Source organism: Gopherus evgoodei, chromosome 2 (assembly GCF_007399415.2).
Source record: "Gopherus evgoodei ecotype Sinaloan lineage chromosome 2, rGopEvg1_v1.p, whole genome shotgun sequence".
Lineage (NCBI taxonomy): Eukaryota > Metazoa > Chordata > Testudines > Testudinidae > Gopherus > Gopherus evgoodei.
Window position 1 is genome coordinate 116,389,844 of NC_044323.1, and position 26,406 is coordinate 116,416,249.

General features: G+C 42.2%; 1 protein-coding gene across 3 annotated transcripts in view; it reads left to right on the top strand.

The window, feature by feature from the left end:
- COL15A1 (collagen type XV alpha 1 chain) overlaps positions 1–26,195 on the top strand; it is a 265,933-nt gene extending 239,738 nt beyond the window's left edge. For 2 of the 3 annotated variants that reach the window (XM_030551565.1, XM_030551563.1), the window contains 10 exons: positions 1,454–1,503; positions 3,642–3,761; positions 7,060–7,204; positions 14,760–14,824; positions 18,311–18,439; positions 18,598–18,657; positions 19,187–19,246; positions 20,389–20,574; positions 22,731–22,846; positions 23,255–26,195. In XM_030551565.1, the coding sequence (XP_030407425.1) occupies positions 1,454–1,503; positions 3,642–3,761; positions 7,060–7,204; positions 14,760–14,824; positions 18,311–18,439; positions 18,598–18,657; positions 19,187–19,246; positions 20,389–20,574; positions 22,731–22,846; positions 23,255–23,471 (1,148 nt within the window). In that variant the 3' untranslated portion in view covers positions 23,472–26,195. The remainder of the gene's footprint in view (positions 1–1,453; positions 1,504–3,641; positions 3,762–7,059; positions 7,205–14,759; positions 14,825–18,310; positions 18,440–18,597; positions 18,658–19,186; positions 19,247–20,388; positions 20,575–22,730; positions 22,847–23,254) is intronic. The other variant, XM_030551564.1, reaches the window with a different exon arrangement.
- The last annotated feature ends 211 nt before the right edge of the window (positions 26,196–26,406 follow it).

Here is a 26,406-nt window from a genome sequence, read left to right on the forward strand (position 1 = left end):
GACAGATGAAGTGCATGAGATAGAGATTAGAGTGATGATGGTGGAGGTCATGCTATGAGTTAGCTCAACTGAGCACAGAGAGTTTTCCAAGCTGTGTAAATGGGGCGGACAGTTGTAGCTCTTCTGCTGTAGCATCTTCAGAGTTCCAATCATGACAATCACATGGTGAACCATGGCTTTGTTTGCTCAGAAATGTTGTGGAAAAAATTCTATCTAATTTAACCCAATAGATTTTGTTTGTGAATTCCAGTCTGGTTGCCTTCATACTTGCAGATACTTCTCTGGAAGGGACAAAAGCAACATCTGTATGAAATGAATGAATTTACAAAAACAATGAGAAGTCTGGTGGCACCTTAAAGACTAACCGATTTTATTTGGGCATAAGTTTCGTGGTTAAAAAATCCACTTCTTTTTTCACTTCTATTTTTCACTTCTGTTTTCACTCCATGCATCTGAAGAAGTGGGATTTTTACCCATGAAAGCTTATGGCGAAATAAATCTGTTAGTCTTTAAGGTGCCACCAGACTCCTCGTTGTTTTTGTGAATACAGACTAACATGGTTACCTCTCTGATACATGAATTAATTTGACTTTGTCTCACGGAAATTCCAGATGTTCTGTGGAACCCAATAGCTCTTATCGTGCCTGTTCCAGTGCCCACAGAAGTCTACAGGAGCTTTTCAATTTACTTCAGTGGACTTTGTGTCAGTCCCCTGGGTGTTAAAATCAAGCAGAGTATTGATTTTGTATTGGGTGTATGTTTAGCAGAGAACATTAGTGCTTCCTCATTGGAAAACAAAGTGCCAGATTCCCTCACACTAGCAGTTGTTAAGATTTATCTCAAAAGAGAGCCGGAGAGGTACTTTTACTGCCTTTCTGAAGTGTGATATGTTTTAATTTATGAATGAATAACTAGATGGTGCCATATTTTCCATTAGGATTTGATTGAATACACTTCCCTGCAATTTGTTTGAATTCAATTAATCTTCTAAACTGTTAGTCCTAATTTAAACTGATTACAATACATCAGGGAATTCTAAGTATCTCTTTGAAACAAGTCCATCATGTTGTTGTTGAGCACTGCCAAAAAAAAAAAGTTATTTCTCAGACCTACACAAAAACAGCAGAGCGAGAGCATGAAAAACAAAATACTGACTCCATAGTCTCAGGTTATCTAACCATCAGCAGAGCATAAGCACAATCCCACTGACACCAGCCCAGCAGTGATGCTGGCATACAGACCAGATGTTGGCTTTTGCTACAGTAAAATTGAGGGGAAACAAATGTTTGCCACATTAAAAAGGTCAAGATGGTTATGGAGAAGAGTTATATTTTAAAATTCTAGAATAATACAGATAATGGCCTTCTAAAATGGAAATTATGGATAATTTAGCCCTTTTAAAATGGAAAGTACAGATGATTTTTGCACTAAAATAATGTACTTAATTTTTCAGGTCCTCCTCTGCCTTCAGCCTATTTCAGCCACTTGGTTAACAGCATGAAGGTAATTACTTCCCATGTGTATCTTAGTTCTGTTCAGCTTTTTTAACCCTATATTTTAATATGCATTAAATATAAGACAAATACTAACACACAAGTGGAATACACACAATAATTGATTTATACCAGAAATTACAAATTAATATATTATGCAATTATTCAAATTAATAGCTGAACAAACAAGTTATCATATTACTATATAATATGCCAAAAGTAAACAAAGGAGGTTACTAATGTACAAAGTATTATCTGGGTTTTACTGTTAAGTAGTTTCTTTTCACAAATTGTATTAAAATGAATCATACTTTGTCATTATCTACTTTAAATCTCCTCTATATTTCTCAAACTCTTTCATACCAACAATGGAGTGAGAGAACTTTTGCTTTCAAAAAGACTGTTAGAGCAAATATAGCTACATTTAATACATGAAAAATCAGTTTTGTACTGACTGCCTGTTATTCCTTCTCCCAAACTCGCTGATGGTTTTCTCTGTAGGATGGGGGAAGTACAAGGAACAGTCAGTGTCGATAATTTTGTGTTGTCTCTTCTTCCATCCTATCTCCTTCCCTTTCTCTCCCCTCATAGGCACTAGTCCTTGCTCTTCTACACACCTTCAAATATCTGCTCTGCTTTTGTGAAGTTTGAAGTCTGCTTTTTCAGTGACTGCAGGAAAGAGGATGGAGCCAGTACAAACCATTTTACAGTCTTAATAAAATAAAGGGTCTGTTGGGAGCCAATAGTTCTATCTCCCTTTATTTGTTCTCCAAAATGGCTTATTAAGGAAAACCATCTGATCCAGACCTCCCTGTTTCAGCATTCATCTGTCCTCCCACTGTGGATTACTTTACATGCTGGAATTGAATAGGAATGGAATATTAATTTAAAATGCTTTTGTTTTGCTCTAACTGAATTAGAACTCTTATATCCTGCCTTGTATCAATATAAGATTTCTAGTGTAATGTAATCAGAATATTGCATAGTGATATCTCCAGAAGAAATTAAATCAAAATGTTATGTAATGGTATAACCAATCCCCTTGAAAGATTATTATAGAGGAGGTTTGCTATCAGAGTTTCTTCCTGCTCAACCATTTATATTGTCTTTGGTGTAATCTGTAGCCTGTATCAACTCAAAGAGAGAAATTTTCTCCCTTGGATAGGATGTGGATTATTTGATTTAACAGAATAATGTCTCCACCTTAAACAGATGCTGTCATCTATAAAGTGCTGTTTTGGCATTTGTCCCCCCATCTACAGAACGAGACGCCATGCAGCAAGCTTCACAACTCCATTTGCCAGGAAGCAAGAGGGAAAATCTGTCAATCACAAAAGCTATAAGTAGCCGGGCTCCTCACCCCTTTCCCTAAGTCTGGTTTGCCACCTGTCCTGGGATGGAGTTATTCTTGCTCAGTCTTCTGCTTGCTTCTATTTACAATCTTATTTCTCAGAAGGAAGAAATAAGGAAGACCAAGAGAAGGGTAGAGAGAAAACAAGCATGTTACAGAACTACAGAAGGAAAATAATGAGAGACTGGAACTTCTGTTGATGTGGTTCTTATTCAGCAGAGAGAATAAAACTTTGTATTTCAAGGCTCTTCTTGTCATTCCTTCTCTCAGACTCACTGATGATCTTCTCTGAGAAGTACAAGAGACAATTATGTGCCAATATTTTGTGTGTCATCTCTTCTCTCATCCTACCTCCTTCACTTTCTTTCCATCTGTCTACAGTAATCCTTGCTTTTCTACACATCTTTAAATATCAGCTCTATTTTTATGATGTCTGTAGTCTGCTTTTTCAGTGGCCAAAGGAAAAGGGGTGAAGCCTGGCTCTTTGCACCTCCTGTGACTTTTGCCTCCAGCTTTCTGGTGGATGGAGGTATAATTGCAGTAGGGAATCTTGTTTTGGAGGATTGCAGAAGGAGGACTACAATAAACACAATTTGCCCTACCTACTTTTCTCATCTCTCTGTGGGAGAAGTAGATTATTTGTTTTCATTATACATCATTGGGGAAGGGAGTGATATCAAAAGAAGATTTTAAGCTCATTGTATCCTGTATTGAGATTTTTAGTGTAACTTTATGGGCTCAATGGCAGGTTCCAATCCTGTTTCAACTTAATTTTTTTAAATGCTTTTTCTTCTAAGGGTGAGAAAGGAGACAATGGTGAAACTGGCTTCAAAGGGGAAAAAGGAGAACCAAGTGGAGGGTTCTTTATGTCAGGGCCTCCTGGACCCCCTGGACTTCCTGGAAGACCAGGACTAGTTGTAAGTGATGCAGTCTGTCTTGCAACAGAAATGTACATGAGCATTTTCGCATTCCAGTAAGAACTAAATAAACACAAAAAACGAACTAGGGAAATGTGGTCTACATGAAATTTCTATAAGATGGGGGCCCAACTAGTTGAAAGAATGTACTCAGAGTAATTATCAATGGTCCACTGTCAGCCTGGGAGGGCATATCTAATGGGATCCCACAGGAGTCAGTCCTGGGTCCAATACTATTCAACATTTTCATTAATAACTTGGATAATAGAGTGGAGAGTATGTTTATAAAATTTGTGGATAACACCAAGCTAGGAGGGGTTGCAAGCACTTTAGTGGAAAGGATTAGAATTCAAAATGACCCTGATAAATTGGAGAATTGATCTGAATTCAACAAGATGAAATTTAAAAAATGACAGTGCAAAGTACTTCACTTAGGAAGGAAACATCCATTGCACAACTACAAAATGAGGAATAATTGGCTCAGTGAAGTAATGCTGAAAAGGATCTTAGGGGTATAGTGGCTGAATATGAGTCAACAATAAGAGGCAGTTACAGAAAAGGTTAATATTCTGCATGTATTAAGAGGAGCGTTGTATGTAAGACATGGGAGGTAACCATTCCACCTTGCTCTGCACTGGTGAGGTCTCAGCTGGAGTACTATGTACAATTCTGGGCACTGCAGCATAGAAAAGATATGAACAAGATGTAGAGAGCGTCCAGAGGAGAGCAACAAAAATGATAAAAGGTTTAGAAAACCTGACCTATGAGGAAAGATTTTTTAAAAATTGGACATGTTTAGTCTTGAGAAAAGAAGACAGGAGGTGGTGAGGGACCAGATAACAGTGTTCAAATATGTTAAAGGCTGTTATAAAAAGGGCAGTGATGAACTGCTCTCCAAGTCCACTGAAGGTAGGACAAGAAGTAATGGGCTTAATCTGCAGCAAGGGAGATTTAAATTAAATATTAGGAAAAACATTCTAACTCTGAGGGTAGTTAAGCTCTGGAACAGGCTTCCAAGGGAAGTTGTGGAATCCCCATCATTGGAGGCTTTTATGAACAGCTTGGACAAACTCCTGTCAGGAATGGTCTAGTTTACTTGATCCTGCCTCTGTGCAGGGGGCTGGATTTGGTGACTTCATGAGTTCTCTTACAGCCCTAAATTTCTATGATGTCACTGACTTTTGTTAATGGTTTTGTTTGTTTGCTTGTTTTTTGGACTAACTACAAAAGTTAAAGTAGGTAAGATTTTGAAAATCCTCTTCTCTGAAGCCCCAGACCTGCAAACACTTAGGTACATGGGTAATATTTTATGCAGGCAAGCAGCCCCATAGAAGTTGATAAGACTACTCATGTGAGTAAAGTTAGGCACATGCATAAAAATTTCCAGGTTTTGGGCCTAAATCAGACCACTGAACAGATTTAAAGTGAGCTACAGATTTATTTGTGGTAAAAATTGCAATTCATACTTAGTAACTGAATTAAGAACTAGGCTTAATCAAAGGAGAACTGTATCCAACAGGTTCAGTGTGGGGAGAGCCTCCTTCATTACACTGTCTGAATTTACAAAGACTATTGCCTCTTTTGGGCACATTGACCAATAAAGGGTAAGAATAAAAATATATAGTAATCTGTCAGTGGCAGGATTCTCAGAAGTCCTTCAACTTTGTAGCTGGTCAGAGAGAGCCTTCGTTACACACTGCAAGATCTACTTGTTTGTTCAGGTTTTTCATTGAAAGATGGCTGGGGGAGTGTTTTGTTTGGAAGCTGTCTTTCTAGCTTGTAAAATCACACTATGCCATGTGTGATTTTATATTTCCGTACATATGCCTAAATGTATATAGCTATGTGTATTTTAGAAGTTTAAAAATAAATACAAATAAAATTAGTATGACTTGCATATAGGATTTATTCACAATATTAAATATACATGTTTTAATATCATCTGTGGTAATTAAGTTGCCAAACAAAACAGATTTAACATTTTGCTATGTTGCCTGAATTAGCTACATCAATAAGTAGCTTCATAATATCAATAACATAAATTAAGATATGTATGATGTTACTGGTTATATCATCATAAAGGGCAAAATAATCAGTACAGAAATAATATAGTGTCCATATTGAGAAATGTTGGCCATCTAGTTAACTAACATTTTCTAACATAACTAACATCCAGTGCTCCAAAAACATTAATGAAAAATCCCATTTGTATCAGTCTGAACAGTTTCTATACAATTCAGCTGCTTTGTAATCTGTCTAGTTTTTTACCCTGTGTTATTCACCATAAAAATCAGCATTAGAAGCAGTTTTGCTAATCCCCAGGTGGATGGTGCCTGTTAATTGGCTAATGTATGGGATTTGCTAGGTTCCATTAGTGATAACTGTGCCAGAAAAGAAGGAAAGTTTGTGGCAACTAGGAAAGAGTGCCAGGATAGGACCCTTGCTTGCAGTGAGTCCTGAATTATCCTATTTGACTCTACTGGGAACTGCTCCCTCTGCACCAGTCTGTTGTCTGGCAGAGAAATGCTTTGCCTGACGAACAGCAGAAACTGGGTTACACATCAACTACAGCAGATAATGACCAGGCGTTTCAGATACATGGCCCCGACCTGTTCCATATATGCAGGCTGGCCTGAAGGATGTGTGGGAGAGGGGTTGAAGATGCACGGGGATCATGATGCTCCCTGCCAAATTGCAGGATTCCCTATTCTGGCACTTATAAATTGGGAGGCTAGGTAGATGGGGTCTGTTTTTTTTTTTTTTTTTAAGAAGGGAGAGGGCAGGTGAGGAATGGAGTAGAAGGCTGGGATACTGTTGCAATGTGAGAGGCACTCAGGGTGAGTCATGTATCCTTAGGGCTAAAACCTTCTCACAGGCATCATGAGACAATCTTGACACTATTTTGGGTATATCAAACATGGAGTGACCTTAGATGTGCACTGGTGTTTCAGGTGCATGGTGAATAGTGTACAGCATTATGGGGGAAATCAGATATTCGGAGCAGATCCAAGCACCTGGGCCAAGATTTTCAGAAAGCATTGCAAAAAATTAGGCTATAAATCCATAGTTTAGGTACCTAAATAGTAAGATTTTCATTTTCTGTTGTCTTCAGTGAGAGCTTCTGAGTGCTCAGCATTTCTGAAAATCAGAACTACAGACTAACTTATGCCCAAATATGGGTTTGAGAGGCTAACTTCAGGATCTCGCTATTGAGATCAGGGTGCTTACACCATTGCTCGCTCAGACTGCTGCATGTTTATCATTTTTGTGTTTAAAGAATAGTCTCCTCCCTTGACAGGGGCCAAAGGGGGATTCAATTGTTGGGCCAAGAGGCCCCCCTGGGTTGCCTGGCCTACCTGGATCTCCAGGGTATGGAATAGTTGGACCTCCCGGCCCACCAGGCCCTCCTGGACCCCCAGGACCTCCGGCGATATATGGCTCAGGTGAGGGAGCTCTAAACCTGCTTTTTCCTCTCTGTGTGTTTGTGCGTGCACGCGCCTGCATCCCAGCTTAGCCAGCCACTGTCTTCCAGAGCCTACCCTGTCCCCATCCAACCCATCTGCCTACCCTGTCCCTGTAACCACATCTACTATTCAACAGAATTATCAGACACATAGATAAACACAACTTGTTGGGGAAGAGTCAACACAGTTTTTGTAAAGAAAAACCCTGCCTCCCTAATCTGTTAAAATTATCTGAGGGAGTCAACAAGCATCTAGATAAGGATGATCCCCTTGGTATTATGTACTTGGATTTTCAGAAAGTCTTTGGCAAGGTCCTTCACCAAAGACTCTTAAGAAAACTAAGTAGCCATGAGATAAGAGGGAAGGTCCTTTTATGGATTATTAACTGGTTGAAAGATAGGAAACAAAGGATGAGAATAAATGGACAGTTTTCACAACTGAAAGAGGTGAACAGTGGGGTCTGTAAGGAGCTGTGCTGGGCTGTTACAGAGGGATCTCTCAAACCTCGGTGACTGGGCAGCAAAATGGCAGATGAATGTCAACATTTTAAGTGCAAAGTAATGCACACTGGGAAAAAAAATCCCAACTATACATATACAATGATAGGTTCTAAAGCAGCTCCTACCACCCAAGAAAGATATCTTGGAGTCACCCTGGATAGTTCTCTGAAAACTTAGGTGCAGTACATAGCAGCGGCCAAAAAGGCTACCTGCATTTTAAGAACTATAAAGAAAGGGATAAAAAATAAGACAGAAAATATCATCATGCTGCTATATAAATATATGGTATGACCATATCTTGAATATTGTATCCAGTTCTGGTCTCCGCATCTCAAAAAGGATATACGGGAACTAGTACAGGTTCAGAGAAAGGCAAAGGTGATCAAGGGGATGGAACAACTTCAGTCTGAGGAGAGACTAAAAAATTAGGGCTATTCAGCTTGGAAAGGAGACTAAAGGGCGGTATTATGGAAGTCAATAAAATCATGAATGGTATGGAAACGTAATAGCAAAGTGTTATTTAACTTTTCACACATACAAAAACCAGGGGTCACCAAATGGAATGAATAGGCAGTAGATTTAATACAAACAAGGGGAAGTTATTTTTCACACAATGCACAACTAATGTGGAACTCGTTGCCATGGGATGTTGTGATGGCCAAGGTATAACTGGGTTAAAAAAAGAACTGGTTAGGTTCATGCAGGATAGGTCCATCAATGACTATTAGCCATGATGGTCAAGGATACAGTCCCATGCTCAGGGCCACCCTAAACCTCTGGTTACTAAAAGTTGGGAGTGGAAGACATGATTGGATTACTCCATAATTGCTCTGTTCCGTACACTCCCCCTGAAGCTCTGGTACAGCCCACTATCAGAGACAGAATATTGGGCAACTTGGGTCATGGTCTGACCCAGCATGGAAGCTCTTATATTTTTCTGCATTTGAAACAAGCTGCTTCCTTCTCCTCCACACAGAGGCCTGGTCTATGCTACGTGTTTAAACTGATTTTAGCAGCATTAAACCGATTTAACGCTGCACCCGTCCACACAACGAGGCCCTTTATATCGATATAAAGGGCTCTTTAAACTGGTTTCTGTACTCCTCCCCGATGAGAGGAGTAGAGCTGAAATCGATATTACCATATCAGATTAGGGTTAGTGTGGCATCAAATTGACGGTATTGGCCTCCGGGTGGTATCGCACAGTGCACCATTGTGACTGCTCTGGACAGCAATACGAACTCGAATGCACTGGCCAGGTAAACAGGAAAAGCCCTGCAAACTTTTGAATTTCATTTCCTGTTTGTCCAGCGTAGAGCTCTGATCAGCATGGGTGGCAATGGAGTCCCAAATCCAAAAAGAGCTCCAGCATGGGCTGTATGGGAGATACTGAATCTGATCGCTGTATGGGGAAACAAATCTGTTCTATCAGAGCTCTGTTACAGAAGACGAAATGAGAAAGCATTTGAAAAAATCTCCAGGCTATGACAGACAGAGGCCACAGCACAGTGCTGTGTGACAAGCGTAACGGAAAGCCAAAGAATCAAATGGATGCTCATGGAGGGAGGGAGGGGGTAGTGAGGACTCCAGCTATCCCATAGTCCCCAGCAGTCTCCGAAAAGCATTTGCATTCTTGGCTGAGCTCCCAGTGCCTGTAGGGTCAAACACATTGTCCAGGGTGTTTCAGGCTATATGTCGTCAATTTACCCCTCACCCCCGTGAAAGAAAAGGGAAAAAAATCATGTCTTGACTTTTTTATATGTCACCCTATGTCTACTGCATGCTGCTGGTAGACGCGGTGCTGCAGCAATGAACAGCAGCATCCTTTCCCCTCTCCTCCCCTCCCCGGTGGCAGACGGTACAATATGACTGCTATCCATCGTCATCATCAGCCCGTGAGTGCCCCTGGCTGGCCTCAGGTGAGGTCATCCGGGGATGCCTGGGTAAAAATAGGAATAAGTCCCGGTCATTCCCAGCAGATGGTACAGAACGGCTGGTAACTGTCCTCATCATAGCAACTGTGGGCTGAGTTCCATCAGCACCCCCCCCCTTTCATGTCTAAAGAAAAGATTCTGTACTACCTGGACTATCATAGCAGTGGGATGCTGGGCTCCTCTCCCCCGCACTGTTTAATGTCCTGCCTGGACTATCAAAGCAGCTGGAGGCTGCCTTCCACTCATTTTATCTCACTAAAAAGTCAGTGTTTCTTATTCCTGCATTCTTTATTACTTCATCACACAAATGAGGGACACTGCCACGGTAGCCCAGAAAGGTTGGGGGAGAAGGGAATCAATGGGTGGGGTTGTTGCAGGGGCACCCCCTGTGAATGGCATGCAGCTCATCATTTCTGCGGGATCTGACACGGAGCGGCTGTGCTCTCTGATTCTCTGATACACTGGTTCTCTAGTACACTTGCCCCATATTCTAGGCAGGACTGACTCTATTTTTAGATAAACCATAAAGGAGGGATTGACTCTGGGAGTCATTCCCATTTTTGTCTTTGCGCCCCTGGCCGACCTCAGCTAAGGCCAGCCAGGGGCACCCATGACAGCAGCAGATGGTACAGAATGACTGATAACCGTCATCTCATTGCCAGTTTACAATGGCACAGCAGACGGTACAGAGCAACTGGTAACCATCTCTGCTACCTTGCAATGGCAAATGAATGCTGCTGTGTAGCACTGCAGTACCGCCTCTGTCAGGAGCATCCAATACACATACGGTGACAGTGACAAAAGGCAAAACGGGCTCCATGGTTGCCATGCTATGGCATCTGCCAGGGCAATCCAGGGGAAAAGGAATGAAATGATTGTCTGCCGTTGCTTCACGGAGGAAGGAATGCGTGACGACATTTACCCAGAATCATCCCGACACTGTTTTTGCACCATCATGCATTGGGATCTCAACCCAGGATTCTAATGGGCGGGGGAGACTGCGGGAACTATGGGATAGCTACAGGATAGCTACCCACAGTGCAACGCTCCGGAAATCGACGCTAGCCTCGGTACATGGACGCACACCGCCGAATTACAGTGCTTAGTGTGCCGCGTGCACTCGACTTTATACAATCTGTTTTACAAAACTGGTTTATGTAAAATCAGAATAGTCCCGTAGTGTAGACATACCCTGACTGAGCTCCAGCAGGGGGATGGTGACATGGAGATCACAGAAGAGATAGTATCAGAGGGATAGCAGTGTTAGTCTGGATCTGTAAAAGCAGCAAAGAATCCTGTGGCACCTTATAGACTAACAGATGTTTTGGAGCATGAGCTTTCGTGGGTGAATACCCACTTTGTCAGATGCATGTAGTGGAAATTTTCAGGGGCAGGTATATATATGCAAGCAAGGTAGAGATAATGAGGCTAGTTCAATCAGGGAGGATGAGCCCCTGTTCTAGCAGTTGAGGTGTGAAAACTAAGGGAGGAGAAACTGGTTTTATAGTTGGCAAGCCATTCACAGTCTTTGTTTAATCCTGAGCTGATGGTGTCAAATTTTCAGATGAACTGAAGCTCAACAGAAGAGATAGTCACTCTGCTCTCCATTCCACTGCCTGGTTCCAAGCCGCTCTCAGCAGCCAGGCTTACATACGTTTGCAGGGGGAACTGCAGGGAAATTCTGCTCAGTCCAAGGCTGGAGCATACTCTGCGAGTTCGGCCCTGGCAGGGCATGCTCAGTGGAAATGGAATGTTTGGAGAATTTTGTTGTCAAACATCAACTGGAAACTTTCATAGGCTTTATAGTTTGGCAAATTTTCACAGGGCCAGAAAAAGGATGATACCTTCTGCCAAATTTAAGGTTCCAGCTCATAAACGTGGAGGCACTACAGCTTCTGAATAAAACAGTTGTAAGAATTTTTTAACATAGGCAAAACCCACACATTTTCAGTTTTCACACCTTTGTTGGGTTTGAGTGTACTAGATTAGCACAGAGACAAAATGTGGCCCATATATTCACACACGAGGGAGGAGTTTTGTAACTCACTTTAGACTGAAGCTCAGCAACTCCAAACTTGCAGAGGTACTTTCTTAGGGGTTTTATTGCCTGGACGTTGCCATAACCAAGTGTCATGATTTGGAGCTGGCTGAACTTTTGACCCCTCTAAAGTCTCTTTGAATGTACAGAGGACAGTCTGCTTGCTTACATCTATTCTGGGGTGGTATCCTGCCATTCTGCCAGACTGGGTCCTGTACCCTGTGCACTGACTATGACTCCTCAGCAGGCCTAACTGGGCTTGAGTCCTGCAGTTCTTCTCTTTGGGAGCTGTGACTAGTGTGTGAATATGAGCCAAAACAGCCTTTTAAACCGCCAAGCATTGTTTAGTCTCAACAAATGGAACACAGCATAACAAGAGCAAAGGGTTAGTAACACAACAACCAGCCTACGTGCATATCTTTCTTACCCAAACCTTGTGTAGGCCTAACTTATCCAGGCACCCCATCATCTGGGGGCTGGGATTCAGCCCGTTTCCCCTCATGTCTTACCCCTTCTTCAGGGGCAGACCTTTACTGAACCTGGTCAAGCCAATTTAGGCAGCCCAGCAGGGAATCAGGGATGAACTTCCAAGCAGTTGGCTCTGTGAATTGCAATATAGTTATCTGTAGATGGGTGGCTATTGGAAGTGTTTGTCTGCTTTCCTGTCTGAATTAACCCTTGGTAAGATAGCAAATACTATATCAAACACACAGAGATAAACAATATTCATAAAATATTACAGGCAGCTACCATGTCCTCCACATCAAGCACTTCTCGAAATTGCTTAAGACCCAGTCAAACTAAACAAAACATTCCAGACAATTGTTGGATGTGTTCCTTCCCTAGACTGTTCTGTCACTGACCTCAGTCTCCCTCCTACACATCCTCTTCTTTGCTTTATTAAGCAAACCGATGAATGTCCATTTAGTAAATCTGAATGGAGCCCAGGCATGAGTTTGTCTCCTTTTAATTAGACTCCTAGTTAGCCATGTCAAAATTCCCACATGCTGTAATGTGGGAGACAGGAAAGGCAAAACTACTGAATGCTGGTTTTGAATCAAGCCTCTGTCCCCTGCCACAGGCACATGACAGTTGGTCTAAAAAGATCCCAACAAGTGCACCAGAATGATGACTCTGTAGATTGTAAAGATGGTTCCAACGTTACATGAGATTTAATTAAAAATGTATTTTGGAAATGTTAATGGCACTAAACTGCAACAGGGGATGCTTTGTTCTTCCATTAACACACCATCATCACATGCTTTTATATACTAATAAAACAAGCCCTGGAGCATGTTAATGTGCTGGTGATATGGCTTTCTGAATTTTAGGGGTCTTTTTTAAACTACTTTTTAAAAAAAAAATTTATGGTGTTATATTTAGCACAAACTAGTTCAGACTGGAAGGATACAAGACTATAGTAGAAACAAGACATTAGTGACTTTTTCTTTAATATATATTTGGTGTAATTTTTAACTTTTTTTTCGTGATTAACTGATACCCCTCTCCTGTCATTGTGAACCAGATCCCTGTCCCACTGAAGTCATCAGAAGCAGGATTGGGCCCTTTCCTCTGTGCCTTTTCTTTAGTTCTTCCTCCCATGTAATAGCAGAGACACTCAGTAAACCTTCCTGAAGGCTGTGGATGAATAAACAGGAGTGGGACATTGTGTTAAGTGCAGCCACCTACCCACACCAGATCTTCTCAAAGAGACAATCAGTGAAAATTATTGCATGACATTTCTCCTTCAGCTTGTAAACACCGTGTGCCGACGTTGTGCACGTTACATGCATTTGCAGAGTTGCCAGCATTTGGGGACAAAATCAAGCTACAGATTTCCAGATAAGCTGGGAATTGTGGGAGCAGTTGTGTCTGGGAGCCGCTGCTGGTCTTTGTATGCATTCTGAGAAGTGCTGAAAAGTAAGTGAAATTGTCATCAGGGTGCCTGGGAGTGCCAAGCCTCCAGACACTCAGATTAATCTGGAAAACTGTCTCTTGACTATAAACGTTATTCCTTCCCACCTTATTCCATCCCTCAGCATAATTGTGCTCCCCACTACACCACTTATCCTCTCCACATCCCCCATCATGCTCTCCCTTGTGCCCCCTCAACCTTTCTTTGTCCTCCCTCTCTCGCTTGTTTTTTCCTTTCCAAGGAGGCGCCTACCTCTTACTATAGGATCTGTCTAACATGATGGTTTGTTACCATCCTAGAGCATGGATTCTCCCGTTCAAATACCTTCATCTCCGCTTCAGTGGAAGGAGCTGCCTTGAGCTCCCACTGGGAACCACTGATACAAGCCCACAGGGATTATTCGTAGCCTTCCAAACCTGTGAGCAACTTCAAACAACCACTAATATATGATCAACCTGCCAGAGAAATATTTCCTCCTTTCTCTGCTACATATGGAATTGTCACTCCAAAATACACTGGCCCAAGGATCAGGGTGAACAAATCTCAGTTCTGGAGTAGTGAGAAATCTTAAACCTGTCACAAATGAACAGTATTAGAAATGAAGGTTCATATAATTGTAAAAGAACGATTCCCAGATCTCCTATAGGAGGTGCCAGTTTCTTCTAAACATTAAAAGTAATGAGATAGATGACCTTGAAGTTGTGAACTTTTTTTTTGTAAAGAAAAGTTATTTTGGGTTATTTTTAGGGGATTTTATGATCCCTTGCAAATTGTACAGAGGATAACTGAGGCCTTGAGTCTGCAAACACAAACCTGCTTATCTTCAAGTGTGGGAGTAGTCTCACTGATTTAAATATTAGTCGCGTGCTTTAAGTTAAACATATGCAGAAGAGCTTGCAGGATATATTACTATTCACCCAGAAGGAAGGATACAAGAAAAATAGTACCAAAATCATTGCAAATAGATTTTCTGTAGCTTGTGTGAACACAGTCACTTAGGACATCAATGTATGGGAGTCCTATAGTTGTCACAAACTCATGCCAATAAAACCTTTATCCTAGACAACATTACCAAGTATTTCCTCTTACCTTCTCACTCTCTTTCTCTCAAAAAAGAGACATGAAGTATATTTTTGTTTTATTTTAGCAGCTGCAGTTCCAGGGCCACCAGGTCCTCCCGGGGAGCCAGGATTACCAGGAACTAGGAACCTGGTAAGAGAAGAAAACTTAAGTTTGCCATTTTCAGAGCATGAGTCAACTCCCATGAATGTCAATGGAAACACTCCAATAGAAGGCCACTATTGCATCACTTCCCTTCTCTATACAATAAGTTTTCAGAAAAAGAGCATAGAAAGTAAAGCTCAGTTTGGTGGCTTACAAGTAGCATCTTATCAAAATAATTCAAAAGATTAATAGGATTCTAAATCAGTGGAGGTGCTGCATGTTGCAGATACAAATCAGTACCTCTGAAGAAGTATACAAAATGACAACTTAAACGTTATGTGATTAGAATAAATAATACTGAGCCCAGTCTTTCTTCCAAGGAAACGAGGTACCTAAGTAGAATAAAACTCAGTAATTCAGGTCAATGTTTTCAAAAGACTTTGCTCCTGTCCCTATAGAGGCTCCACTTTAGGTGTGCATGTGTCCCCTGTGCCTTTGATCAGAGACTTTTGATAGCAATGTCCAGTCATGTCCCAGCTATCCTCATGCCCTGTACCAAGGGTATATAGGACAGCAGTGGACAAACCACCCACAGTTCCTTCTCAACGGCTTCAGCCTGAGATGGAGCATCTTGCGGTGCTTAATTCTTTGCTAGTCTGCCTTTAGAGCAAGAGATTTTCCTCTAGTTTAGTAATTAGTTAGGTATCTAGCATCCTTTGTTTTATTTTGTTTAATTTTGTGGGGATTTCTTTTGGAGAGACCTTTCATCTTCCCCAGCTCACCTTCCTGAGGGATTACTCCTTCCTTCGAAAGAAGTTCTTATGTGTAGATCCCCAGGTTTTAAGCACTGCCTAACTTGCCAGAAGTCTATCCCAGTTAGTAACAGCCACTCTAGCTGCCTCCATTGTTTAAGGTACTATCCCTTTTAAATATAGGATTTGCTCAGGTTTAAAACTAGATCTACACGGAGTATCCCATCAGCCTCTGCAGCCCACTCAGGAGAAGTCTGTGGGGGATAACTGCAAGAAGAGGTGCTCTGGATCTCTCAGAGAAGTCGATGCTAAGAAGCCCACCTCAGAGGCCTGCCACTTTGGAGACCTCACATCCTAAAAAGAGTAAAGTTGAGGCACCTTGATCTCCCAGTACCATAGAGTCTATGAAAGTAGCAGGTATCTACTCACAGTACCCCTCAGTGTTCAGTATCTAATTCCGACTCATACCATCCAAGCAAGATTGCACCTCTGGGAACTCTAAGCATTCTGCATCAACTAGACCAGTACCAACTTCAGTGTTGATAACTCCTGCAATGTCAGTAGTTCCCCAAACTGCACAGTGCCAGACAGTACCCTTGAAATTGAGGTCATCCTAAGTGCCACCTGCCTCCAGCTTTGAATCCCATCAGGTTACTGCACAGCTTCCTCTGGTACTGCAGAAGTTCAGATTCTCTAAGGACTTGGTCATTTCAGACAAACCGGAAACACCTCTACTGATGGGTACTGAAAGACTTTGGGTACTGAAGCTTCATTCCTTGCTGGTACCACACCATTCCCTGGCACAGACACACTCTGGTACCCTCTTGAATGGACAGACTCCCAGTCTCAATTCCACCAGCTGCCCCCATCTGGACTACAATGAGGGCAGCAACTTTGACTCCCAGATTTCTGTTCAAGTTTCACTCGATTACCAGCCCAAAGCTGCCTCTCTTGACATCCTCTGTAAGGGAATCCTTGTGGCACGGATGTACACGGGATGCCCCAGACTCCCCCGGTATGAGTATTCATGGGTGCCCCCTCCTTTCCCATATGGTCCTCCCCATTGGTCAGTGATCATTCTGGGTTGTATAGGCTGCCTATAGGGAACAATTTTCCAGAGCTCCTAGTTAAACTCACAGGGAGTGTCAGGAGCAACATCCTCCTACTCATTCAGCTTTTCCATGTCCGTGTCCTCCCCAGGAGAATCTTTTGAGTATCAGGAGAGAAGGGCTTCTGAAGAAGCTACACTTCAGACTAATAGCTCTTCTCCTCACCTGATGAGGCAGTGATGCCTCCTCTCCCTCCTCTTCCATACACAGATGATTTTAAACAATTTCTGGATCTTGTGAGAAGAATTGCAGGTTCTCCCCAGATCCCACTGGAGGAGGTTCAGAAGACTCAACACAAATTAATTGGCATCCTTCATACTGCCTCCGCTGGTATAGAATCATAGACTATCAGGGTTGGAAGGGACCTCAGGAGGTCATCTAGTCCAACCCCCTGCTCAAAGCAGGACCAATCCCCAACTAAATCATCCCAGCCAGGGCTTTTTCAAGCCTGACCTTAAAAACCTCTAAGGAAAAAGATTCCACCACCTCCCTAGGTAACCTATTCCAGTGCTTCACCACCCTCCTAGTGAAAATTATTTTCCTAATATCCAACCTACACTTCCCCCACTGCAACTTGAGACCATTACTCCTTGTTTTGTCATCTGCTGCCACTGAGAACAGTCTAGATCCATCCTCTTTGGAACCCCTTTTCAGGTAGTTGAAAGCAGCTATCAAATCCCCCCTCATTCTTCCCTTCTGCAGACTAAACAATCCCAGTTCCCTCAGCCTCTTCTCATAAGTCATATGCTCCAGTCCCCTAATAATTTTTTGTTGCCCTCCGCTGGACTCTTTCCAATTTTTCCACATCCTTCTTGTAGTGTGGGGCACAAAACTGGACACAGTACTCCAGATGAGGCCTCACCAATGTCAAAGGGGGAATGATCATGTCCCTCGATCTGCTGGCAATGCTCCTACGTATACAGCCTAAAATTCCGTTAGCCTTCTTGGCAACAAGGGCACACTGTCGACTCATATCCAGCTTTTTGTTCACAGTAACCCCTAGGTCCTTTTCTGCAGAACTGCTACCTAGCTATTCAGTCCCTAGTTTGTAGCAGTGCATGGGATTCTTCTGTCCTAAGTGCAGGACTCTTGCACTTGTCCTTGTTGAACCTCATCAGATTTCTTTTGGCCCAATCCTCTGATTTGTCTAGGTCCCTCTGTATCCTATCCCTACCCTCCAGCATATCTACCACTCCTCCCAGTTTAGTGTCGTCTGCAAACTTGCTGAGGGTGCAATCCACACCATCCTCCAGATCATTAATGGTAGTACAGACTTGCTATAAACAAGGCTCTGTTTGAACAGCAAAGACAATTTGGCAGATTCCTGCTACAATAACCACCTACCTGCAAGAGAGCAGAAAAGAAGTACTGTGTTCCTGCTAACGGCTCAGAGTTTCTATTTTCACACCCTACCCCAAACTCCTTCATGGTTGATGCAGTCAATGAATGTAATAGGCAACTACCAGTCCAGATCCACCTTTCATGACAAGGACCAAAAGAGGTGGATGCCACATGAACAAAATTGTGTGAAATAGAGGCTTTATGAATATGTACTGTACAGAAAGTCTATTTTCATTCTATGACTTCTATTAATTTCCAGTTCAAAGAAAGACTTAATTTTATCTGCAAATGTCCCCTATTTTTGATTATCCTGTTTTCTTGTTATTTGACAGGTTACAACATTCAGAAATATTGATGGAATGTTGCAAAAGGTTCACTTAGTGGCAGAAGGTACATTAATCTACCTGAGTGAAAGCAGCGAGGTGTTTATCCGTGTTCGAGGAGGCTGGAGAAGATTGCAGGTATTATTGCGTCATGTAGCTCTTCTTCAGTGGTTTTCTTGCAAATATTCTTTAAGGGGAGAGTGCGGGTGCCAAGATTATCCTTCAGCTCAGTTTAAAGAAATATCATTCATTCATGTATATGTTTTTGTTTCTCTCTTCATTTTGTGTTCTTCCAGCTTGGGGAATTAATTCCCATCCCAGCTGATAGCCCTCCACCTCCAGCAATTTCAGGCTATGTAAGTGCAAAACTGTTCGTGGCTTGTGGAAAATTGCATCAAAATATTGCAAATGGGGAAAATGTTTTGCAGATAGGCTCCCTCTCAACAGGATTTTTCTCTCCTGTGGGTGGCCTGTCTTGTCTCACTCTGTTTTTCATTTTTAATCCATCCCAACCATGTTGTCTTCATACTAAGCACTGTCTGTTGCTGTGCATACATTCAAGTGCATTCTGGCTTGGATACAGATAGGCAGATTAGTATTAATATTGTAGACCCACATTCAGGAAAGCATCCCTATTCAAGACAGCATGTAAATACATGCTTCTAAATCAAGACTTTAGTGTGTAATATGTATCTGGATTTAAAGTTGTGGGATGTTATACTCAGAGTAATATGACTTTATATTCTATGTGGTTCAATTTTTATTTCACTACAAAAAAATTCTGCAGTATTCCCAACAACAAGCTGGAATAAGAAAGTTGTCTTTTTTCCGTGATTTGAGAATTGTATTTTAACTCTGATTTATTTCTGTATGTTGAACTAATAGGGATTTCAGTCTCTTCCAGCACTAAGACCAGTTTCAGCTATTAATCATGGAAAACCAACAGTAAGTAGAAGAATTATATTAGAGGCACTATTACAGCTGCATACGCAAGATGTGGGCTTAAAGCAGGGATTAAACCTTTGTTTGAATTTTTAAATGTATCCCCTCTGAATTTATAGCAATTACTCTGAGAATTTTCAATTACATCTTTTAGTTAGTTTAGAAGCTATGAAAAATTTTAAATATCTTCTTTAAGAATTGTTTTTATTATACCCAACGAAGTGGGTATTCACCCACGAAAGCTCATGCTCCAATACGTCTGTTCGTCTATAAGGTGCCACAGGACTCTTTGCTGCTTTTACGGATCCAGACTAACACTGCTACTCCTCTGATACTTAACCTTTCTTCGTGTCCTATAGCAAATGCATTCCTGATTTCTGGGCTATGAATATGGACTCACTTCTATACTGTAACAAAATCTAGGACACAGGCTATGTTTAAAGTTCATTAATGTTGATTTTATTAACATTAATATGTTTAACATATTTTAGTCATAACTATTCCTGGTTTTGCCATGAGGACGATTGGTGGATGTTAATTGTCAAATGGATGTTTCAGAATCTAAATTTTCCTCTATAAAAAATTGTTTAAATAGTTAGTCAAGATAACAGAATTACTGCATCTGAAAGAATAATATGTGATCAGAGTTTCAGATTCTTATATTATGATTAAAAAATGCTTTTCCTTGTGGTTGATTACAATGAATTTTTGTGGCCATTGCCAGGCTATGTCCTTAACTGTATTTATTTCCTTGTAAGCCTTTAGGTTTTATAAGCAACATGACAGAAACTGTGTTTAGCAAATCTTAACTGTTGTTTAATATGGAAGTTTTTTGGTTTTGAAATGATTTTATGGCTGTCTAACTATTTGAAGATAACACATTGCTGGTGTGGGCTGGGCTGTTGCTCATCAAGCTGAACATGACTTCTTTAAGAAGTGTGATATAATGGTGGCAAATATACCTTCATCACAAAAGGTTAATCTAAATAGTCTTCTTTGGAATGTACTAACTATTGTGCCCAACTATTTGTCTTTCTGCTTTTCTCAAGGGCACATTTTCCTTATCAGGGTGGAGGCAGATTAATTGCTTAATAGATGTTATAACTTAAACCTGAAATCAGTGGGTTTTTTTCCTTATTTTCCAGCTGCATTTGGTGGCTTTGAACTTGCCACTTTCTGGTGCCATGCGAGCTGATTATCAATGCTTTCAACAAGCCCGAGCGGCTGGTTTAATGTCAACATACAGAGCTTTCCTGTCATCCCATTTGCAAGATCTGTCTACAGTTGTGAGAAAATCAGACAGATACAATCTACCAATAGTTAATCTTAAGGTAAAAACAAATGCTTTATTTGCTGTGTAAAGGTAGTCTCTAGCAATCCAAAAATCTTGGAAATCAACTGAGGTAACAGATGTTTTTTTGCTTGCTTCTTGGCTCTGAGCTGTTTGGTCATAGTATCTTATAAAGGAAAAGCCTTGTTTTTCCCGTCTGTATCCGTGTGATAAGCATAGCTATGCAATGTCTTACATTTAGGCTAGAAGCAGCTGCATTTTCAGAGTTTCTTTGTCAACACTATAAGGCTAATTGTAGGAACAAAGCAGTGAGAATGTTTGGCTTGCAGTGAACTAATGCCAAGGCAATGGTATAAAATGTAACTTTTTAGATGTTTCTCTTTCAATAATCCTGTTTTGGAAACAGCCTTAGAATTCTTACCCCCAAGGCGAGTCTGTTCTCAAGGCCATATGCTAGCCTAAGCCTTCTAGTCTGCCTGCAGAGCTTAATAGACTCAGGTGACCACATGTCCCATCTTTAATGATAGTGGGCCAAATTCATCTCTTAAGCAATAGTTAAACTGGATTTACATCACAGTAACTGAGCAGAATCTCACTTTTTCTAGAATCTGAATCATCTTGTGGCCTCTTACACATACACACGTGTGCCAAAGCACAGCTCTGAAATACTGGCTGGCTCCCAGCACTAGCCAGCAGCCCAGTTGGCTTGCAGGAATGATATCTGACCTCCCAGCATTCAGAAGGTTGGAGGGTTCCGTCCAAAACCCCCTGCAATTCGGAACTCTGGGAGGAGGCGTCTCCAAAATAAAAATGGATCTTGTTGTGATTGGGATGAGAAATGAATACTCAAAGGCAGTTCAAAAATCATCTTGTATTACAACTAACCAGTTGTAATGGCCCTAGAACCAGAATCTGTATTAACCATTAACCTTTCTCTTCAGGCAGAAGTCAGATTTTATTAAGAATGTGAGAATTTTCAAATAACCTTCTGGACTATCACAAGGATGAGTGAAATTAATCCCACCCTCTGACTTTGCCTGCGACAGTTTTAACACCTCTTTAACTCCACTTCTCTAATTTAGTCATTCCAGCTATAAGAAAAATGAATTTATTGCAGACACAGATGCACTCAGCAGGAGACCAAGGAAGGAGGGTAGTAAAAAGGGTAGAGCAGAGAGGTGAGGTATGCAGGAACTCACCTGTACAAGGCCTTTCAAACAAGAAGCTTTATGTTTGGTGAAGGAGAGAGAAGAGTCGAAAGTCACTCTGAGATTGTGAGCTAAGGAGAACAGGAGAGGTGTAGATGATACAGGGAAGGGTTGGAATGTGAATCAGGCAGAGACAATTGTGAAAGGAAAGAGAGAGGCCTGGGACAGAGAGGTAGAGCTGAGAGCTAGCAGTATAAGGATGGTAGTTTGAAATGAGGTCTCCTAGGAATAAAGTGTAGAGATTGGCATGAAAGATCAAGCTGAGGGAATCGTGAGTAGGGCTACGATTTAGTCACGGCAGTCACAGATTCCGTGACTTTACCAGACCTCCGTGACTTCTAGGTCTTCAGGAGGAGGAGGAGGGACTGTGTGCCAAAGACCTGCAACTGGGGCTGGCTGGAACCAGGACACTGCAGCCCAAGCCCCCTGCTTCCTCTGGGGGGCTGCAGCTGAGGCTGAGAGCTGCAGCTGGGACCGTGCGCCCCAGACCCATGTCCTCCGGGACTTGGCGGGGGCTGGAGCCAGGGCCATGTGCCTCAGACCCGTCACATCCTGGGCTTGATGGAGACTGCAGCGTCCTGGGCTTAGCAGGGCTGCAGCCCGGGCCGTGTGCCACAGCCTGTGGGGGCCACACACCCCTGTCCCGCAGCTGGGTGAGTTCTGGAGCAGGGGCTGTGTGCCCTCTGTGGTTGTGCCCCCCGCTGCAGCCACTGAAGTTGGGGCTCAGCCTGTCAGTCCCTCTCCCGGGACTCCATTCATCCCCCCTACCTACCCTATCCCCCAGTTATTTGTAGTAAAGTCACGGACAAGTCACGGGCTCTGTGAATTTTTGTTTATTGCCTGTGACCTGTTTATAACCATGAAAAAATCTTAGTCTTAATCATGAGTATTTTGAGAAATAGAAGAGATTTTGGATGTATAGAATACCTCTAGCATTTCATAATATGATAACAGCCTTAGTAAAAGATGGCTTTTAAAATTTCAATAGGGAGAAATACTCTTCAACAACTGGGAGTCTGTGTTTACTGGCAGCGGGGGACAGTTCAACATTCAGATTCCAATATACTCCTTTGATGGGAGAAATATCATGACAGATCCATCTTGGTGAGTTCACACTGCGTTTTCTGTATTACGTGAAATGTAGTTTAATTAGCTGATTAGTATCAAAATGCCCTGGACTGCTAGAAATGTGACAAAGGTTAACTTCCCCCTTCTCTTCTCATCCTTTCTGTTCCTTCTCCTCCATTCCCCTCTTCTTCCATTCCAGCTCTCCTATTGATTGCTGGTAGGAACAGGATGGAGAGAAGAACAGGGACTAGAATACCTCGGATGTCCCAATTTTCTCTCTTTCCATCCGTATCTTCGGCCTCGCTTTGCTTTCTATGCTCTTATTGCTTCAAGTGAATTTACAGCAGGGGTGCAGAGAGACAGGCTGCTGTAGATGTAGGCATAAGATTTAATGTACAGATAAAGGATTGTTTCAGGAAAATAACTTTAAACATTACTGTTTAGGCCACATAAAATCATATGGCATGGTTCAACTGCAAATGGGAGCCGGCTAGTTAGCAACTACTGTGAAGCCTGGCGGACAGCTGACATGGCAGTTATGGGACAAGCATCACCACTGACAACTGGGAAACTTCTGGATCAAAAGCCTTACAGCTGCAGCAATAAATTTATCGTTCTGTGTATTGAAAACAGTTTTGTATCTGATATCCGAAGAAAATAATCCGTTGCACATAGAAAACATTTGAATTTTATTTCATAAAACGTTGACACTGAAATTTAATTTTTAATGGTGTAAATATTCTGTTTTTTTATTGCACACTTACAAATAAAACCAAAGAAAGCGTACCTCAAGACAGAATACTCCAGCAGGGTGGAATTCAGGCCCGGCAGATGGCCTTTGGTACCACTTAAACCCCACAGAGAGGCTGCATGGAGAGTCAGCAGGCTGAGCAACCATGCAGAAGTGCCTGTTAATCCCTGGTGTGCTGTGGATCTGGTCTCCATGTTGGCTAGGGATGAAGATCACTTGGGGGATGGGCCAAGTGTGATCTGAGAGCAAGACCACGGGAAAGATCACAAATCCATGTTTGTTGAGATCTACTGGCTCCGGTACCACAATCAACCCACACAGAAGGGCTGCTACTGCTACTCCAGCCTATAGCAGCCCTCAACCCTGGCGGTAGATTGTAGGGGATGAGTTTCATCTCCCCTTATTCCTTCTTTCCACCAGAATACTCAGATATGGGTTATTTTAAAAAAATGACAACCTAAAGTTAGGATCCCTAAATTCTACAGTGCTGGGAGTTTCGAAGGAGCTTGCTGCCCCATTTCAGTGGAAGCTAGCTATGAACCTGACAGCCTGACTTCAGGCTCCCATTTTTAAAAATTTGGCACCGGGCTTTGTGGGAGGACTGAATTTCACCATCCATACTTTGGTGCTACTATTGTCAGGAAACCCCTAGCAATGTTAACAGAAAACATCCTGATAGTACTAATTGGTTTTACTGTCACTGCTGAGCACAGTAAATGCAGGCGCAAGAAACATCTGAACTTTATTCATTCCACTGCATCATAGAGGAAGCTTTTTCTTAGTGTAACAGACACTGCTGAGAGACAGACACCTGTCACGTTTTCTTTAAAATAGGTTTTAGGCAATGTTATCCCATTAAGTTATATATAAAGTGACTGCCTTGGTCTCCCCCCGCCCCCCATGGTGAGACTGTCACTTTTTCACTGCTATTATTCTTGTTAATATGAACTAACCCATACTTATAGAAATGATCAGTAAGTATTCATGTCTCACACAAACAGTATTACCATAACATTTCTATATCTTATCTGTATTTTCCTACAGTATATTTTAACTTAAGGTATTTACTTATTGCCATAATCTAACAGACTATAACTATAAAAGATGAACTTCCATATATTCAGTTTGTAAGTATAAGCTAGAGACTAGATTGGAAATGACTATTCTTTTAGATTTTGTGACTCACTTTCCATCAGATCAGTAATTTAATACTCCACTAGCTACTTTCATTCAAGTGAAGATTTCCATCCATATGGCTTTTATTATTATTGGTTTTCATATGATGTAAAAATATGATTTCCAGTTTTATTTTTCCATTTTAAGTAATACAAAAGCATCTTTCCTGGGTTATCTGAGTCACCTATTTGCTTTCTCACTGTAAACATCAGTTTCATTGCTATAATGTACTAATGAGGCAACGATGCCTTTTTATCACACTTAACTCTATTTTGAACAACAATTCACTATGCTCATTTAGGCTTTGTTGCTGCAGAAGGCCAAGCATGTCTGTGATGTGCTGGGCACCTTCATCCCCAAACTTGGAGATGAGGATCCTGCAAGGTGCTGAACTTCAAGTGCCCTGATCCTGCCAGACAATCCATGCTGAGTCCACTGAGGTCCATGAGACTTCACATGGGTGCAAGGGTCTACCTGCAGGGACTGTCTGCAAGACTGGGGCCTTAGCAGTGTATTCAGTTAGCAGTCCCTGTCCTGCTGAAAAGTGAGATTGTTAGTGACACCATCAGGATACTAGAGCAATGTTAGTGATTTCGCTGTATTAGTGGTTTCTCACCTTAATAAGAAAGCCTCGTATAAGGACATTTTGTATTCTCTCCAGGTATTACTCTACTTTAATAATTAGAAGAACTTTACTGAGGCTACATCTGTATTACCACTTATGTTGGCTTCTCCCGCTGACATAGGCTATGTCTACACTACAAAGTTAAGTCAAGTTTATGTAAGTCAATGTCGAGCCTCTGATTTAAGCAAGTTGATCTTGCGTGTCCACACTACATTGTGTTGGCAGAGTGCATCTTCACTAGCAGGGCTTGCATCAATCCGTGGAGCACTGCACTGTGGGTAGCTATCCCATAGTGCATGTAGCCGAGTGGAATTTTGGGTTGGGCTTGCAGTGTCTTATGAGACCAAAACATTGGTGCGGGAGGTTACGGAAACATGGCATTAGCCTTCCATGATGCACTTACCTCCCTCTCTCCTCCCTGAAATCAATGAAAAACAAACCAAACCTTTTTCACACCATTTTTCATAAGCCTGGATTACCTGCATGGGCGCCATAGCACGATAAGCATGGACCCTGCTCAGCTGTACACTGTTGTTGTGAGCATTACAAACACCTCACACCTTATCCTGCAGTACTTACGCAGCCAGAAGCCACCATGCAGAACCATGTGATGCCAGACAAGCAGCCCGGGTGGAAGACCTAGAGCAGAGCAATTTGCAGTTGCTGGCAACAGTCATGCATCATCTTTACACTGTTGAGCACCATTTCTGGGCCCGGTAAATAAGCATTGACTGGTGGAACCGCATTGTTATGCAGCTATGGGCAGGAGCGGTGCCAGGGTTTTTGACGCCCTAGGCGCAAGGCCGGCTCTAGCCATTTCGCCGCCCCAAGCATGGCAGCACACCGTGGGGGGCGCTCTGCCACTCGCTGGTCCTGCAGCTCCAGTGGACCTCCTGCAGGCGTTCCTGCGGAAGGTCCGCTCGTCCCGCAGCTCCAGCGGATCTGCCGCAGGCGTGCCTGCGGATGCTCTACTTGAGCCGCGGGACCAGCGGACCCTTTGCAGGCACGCCTGTGCAAGGTCCACCAGAGCAGCCTGCCGCCCTC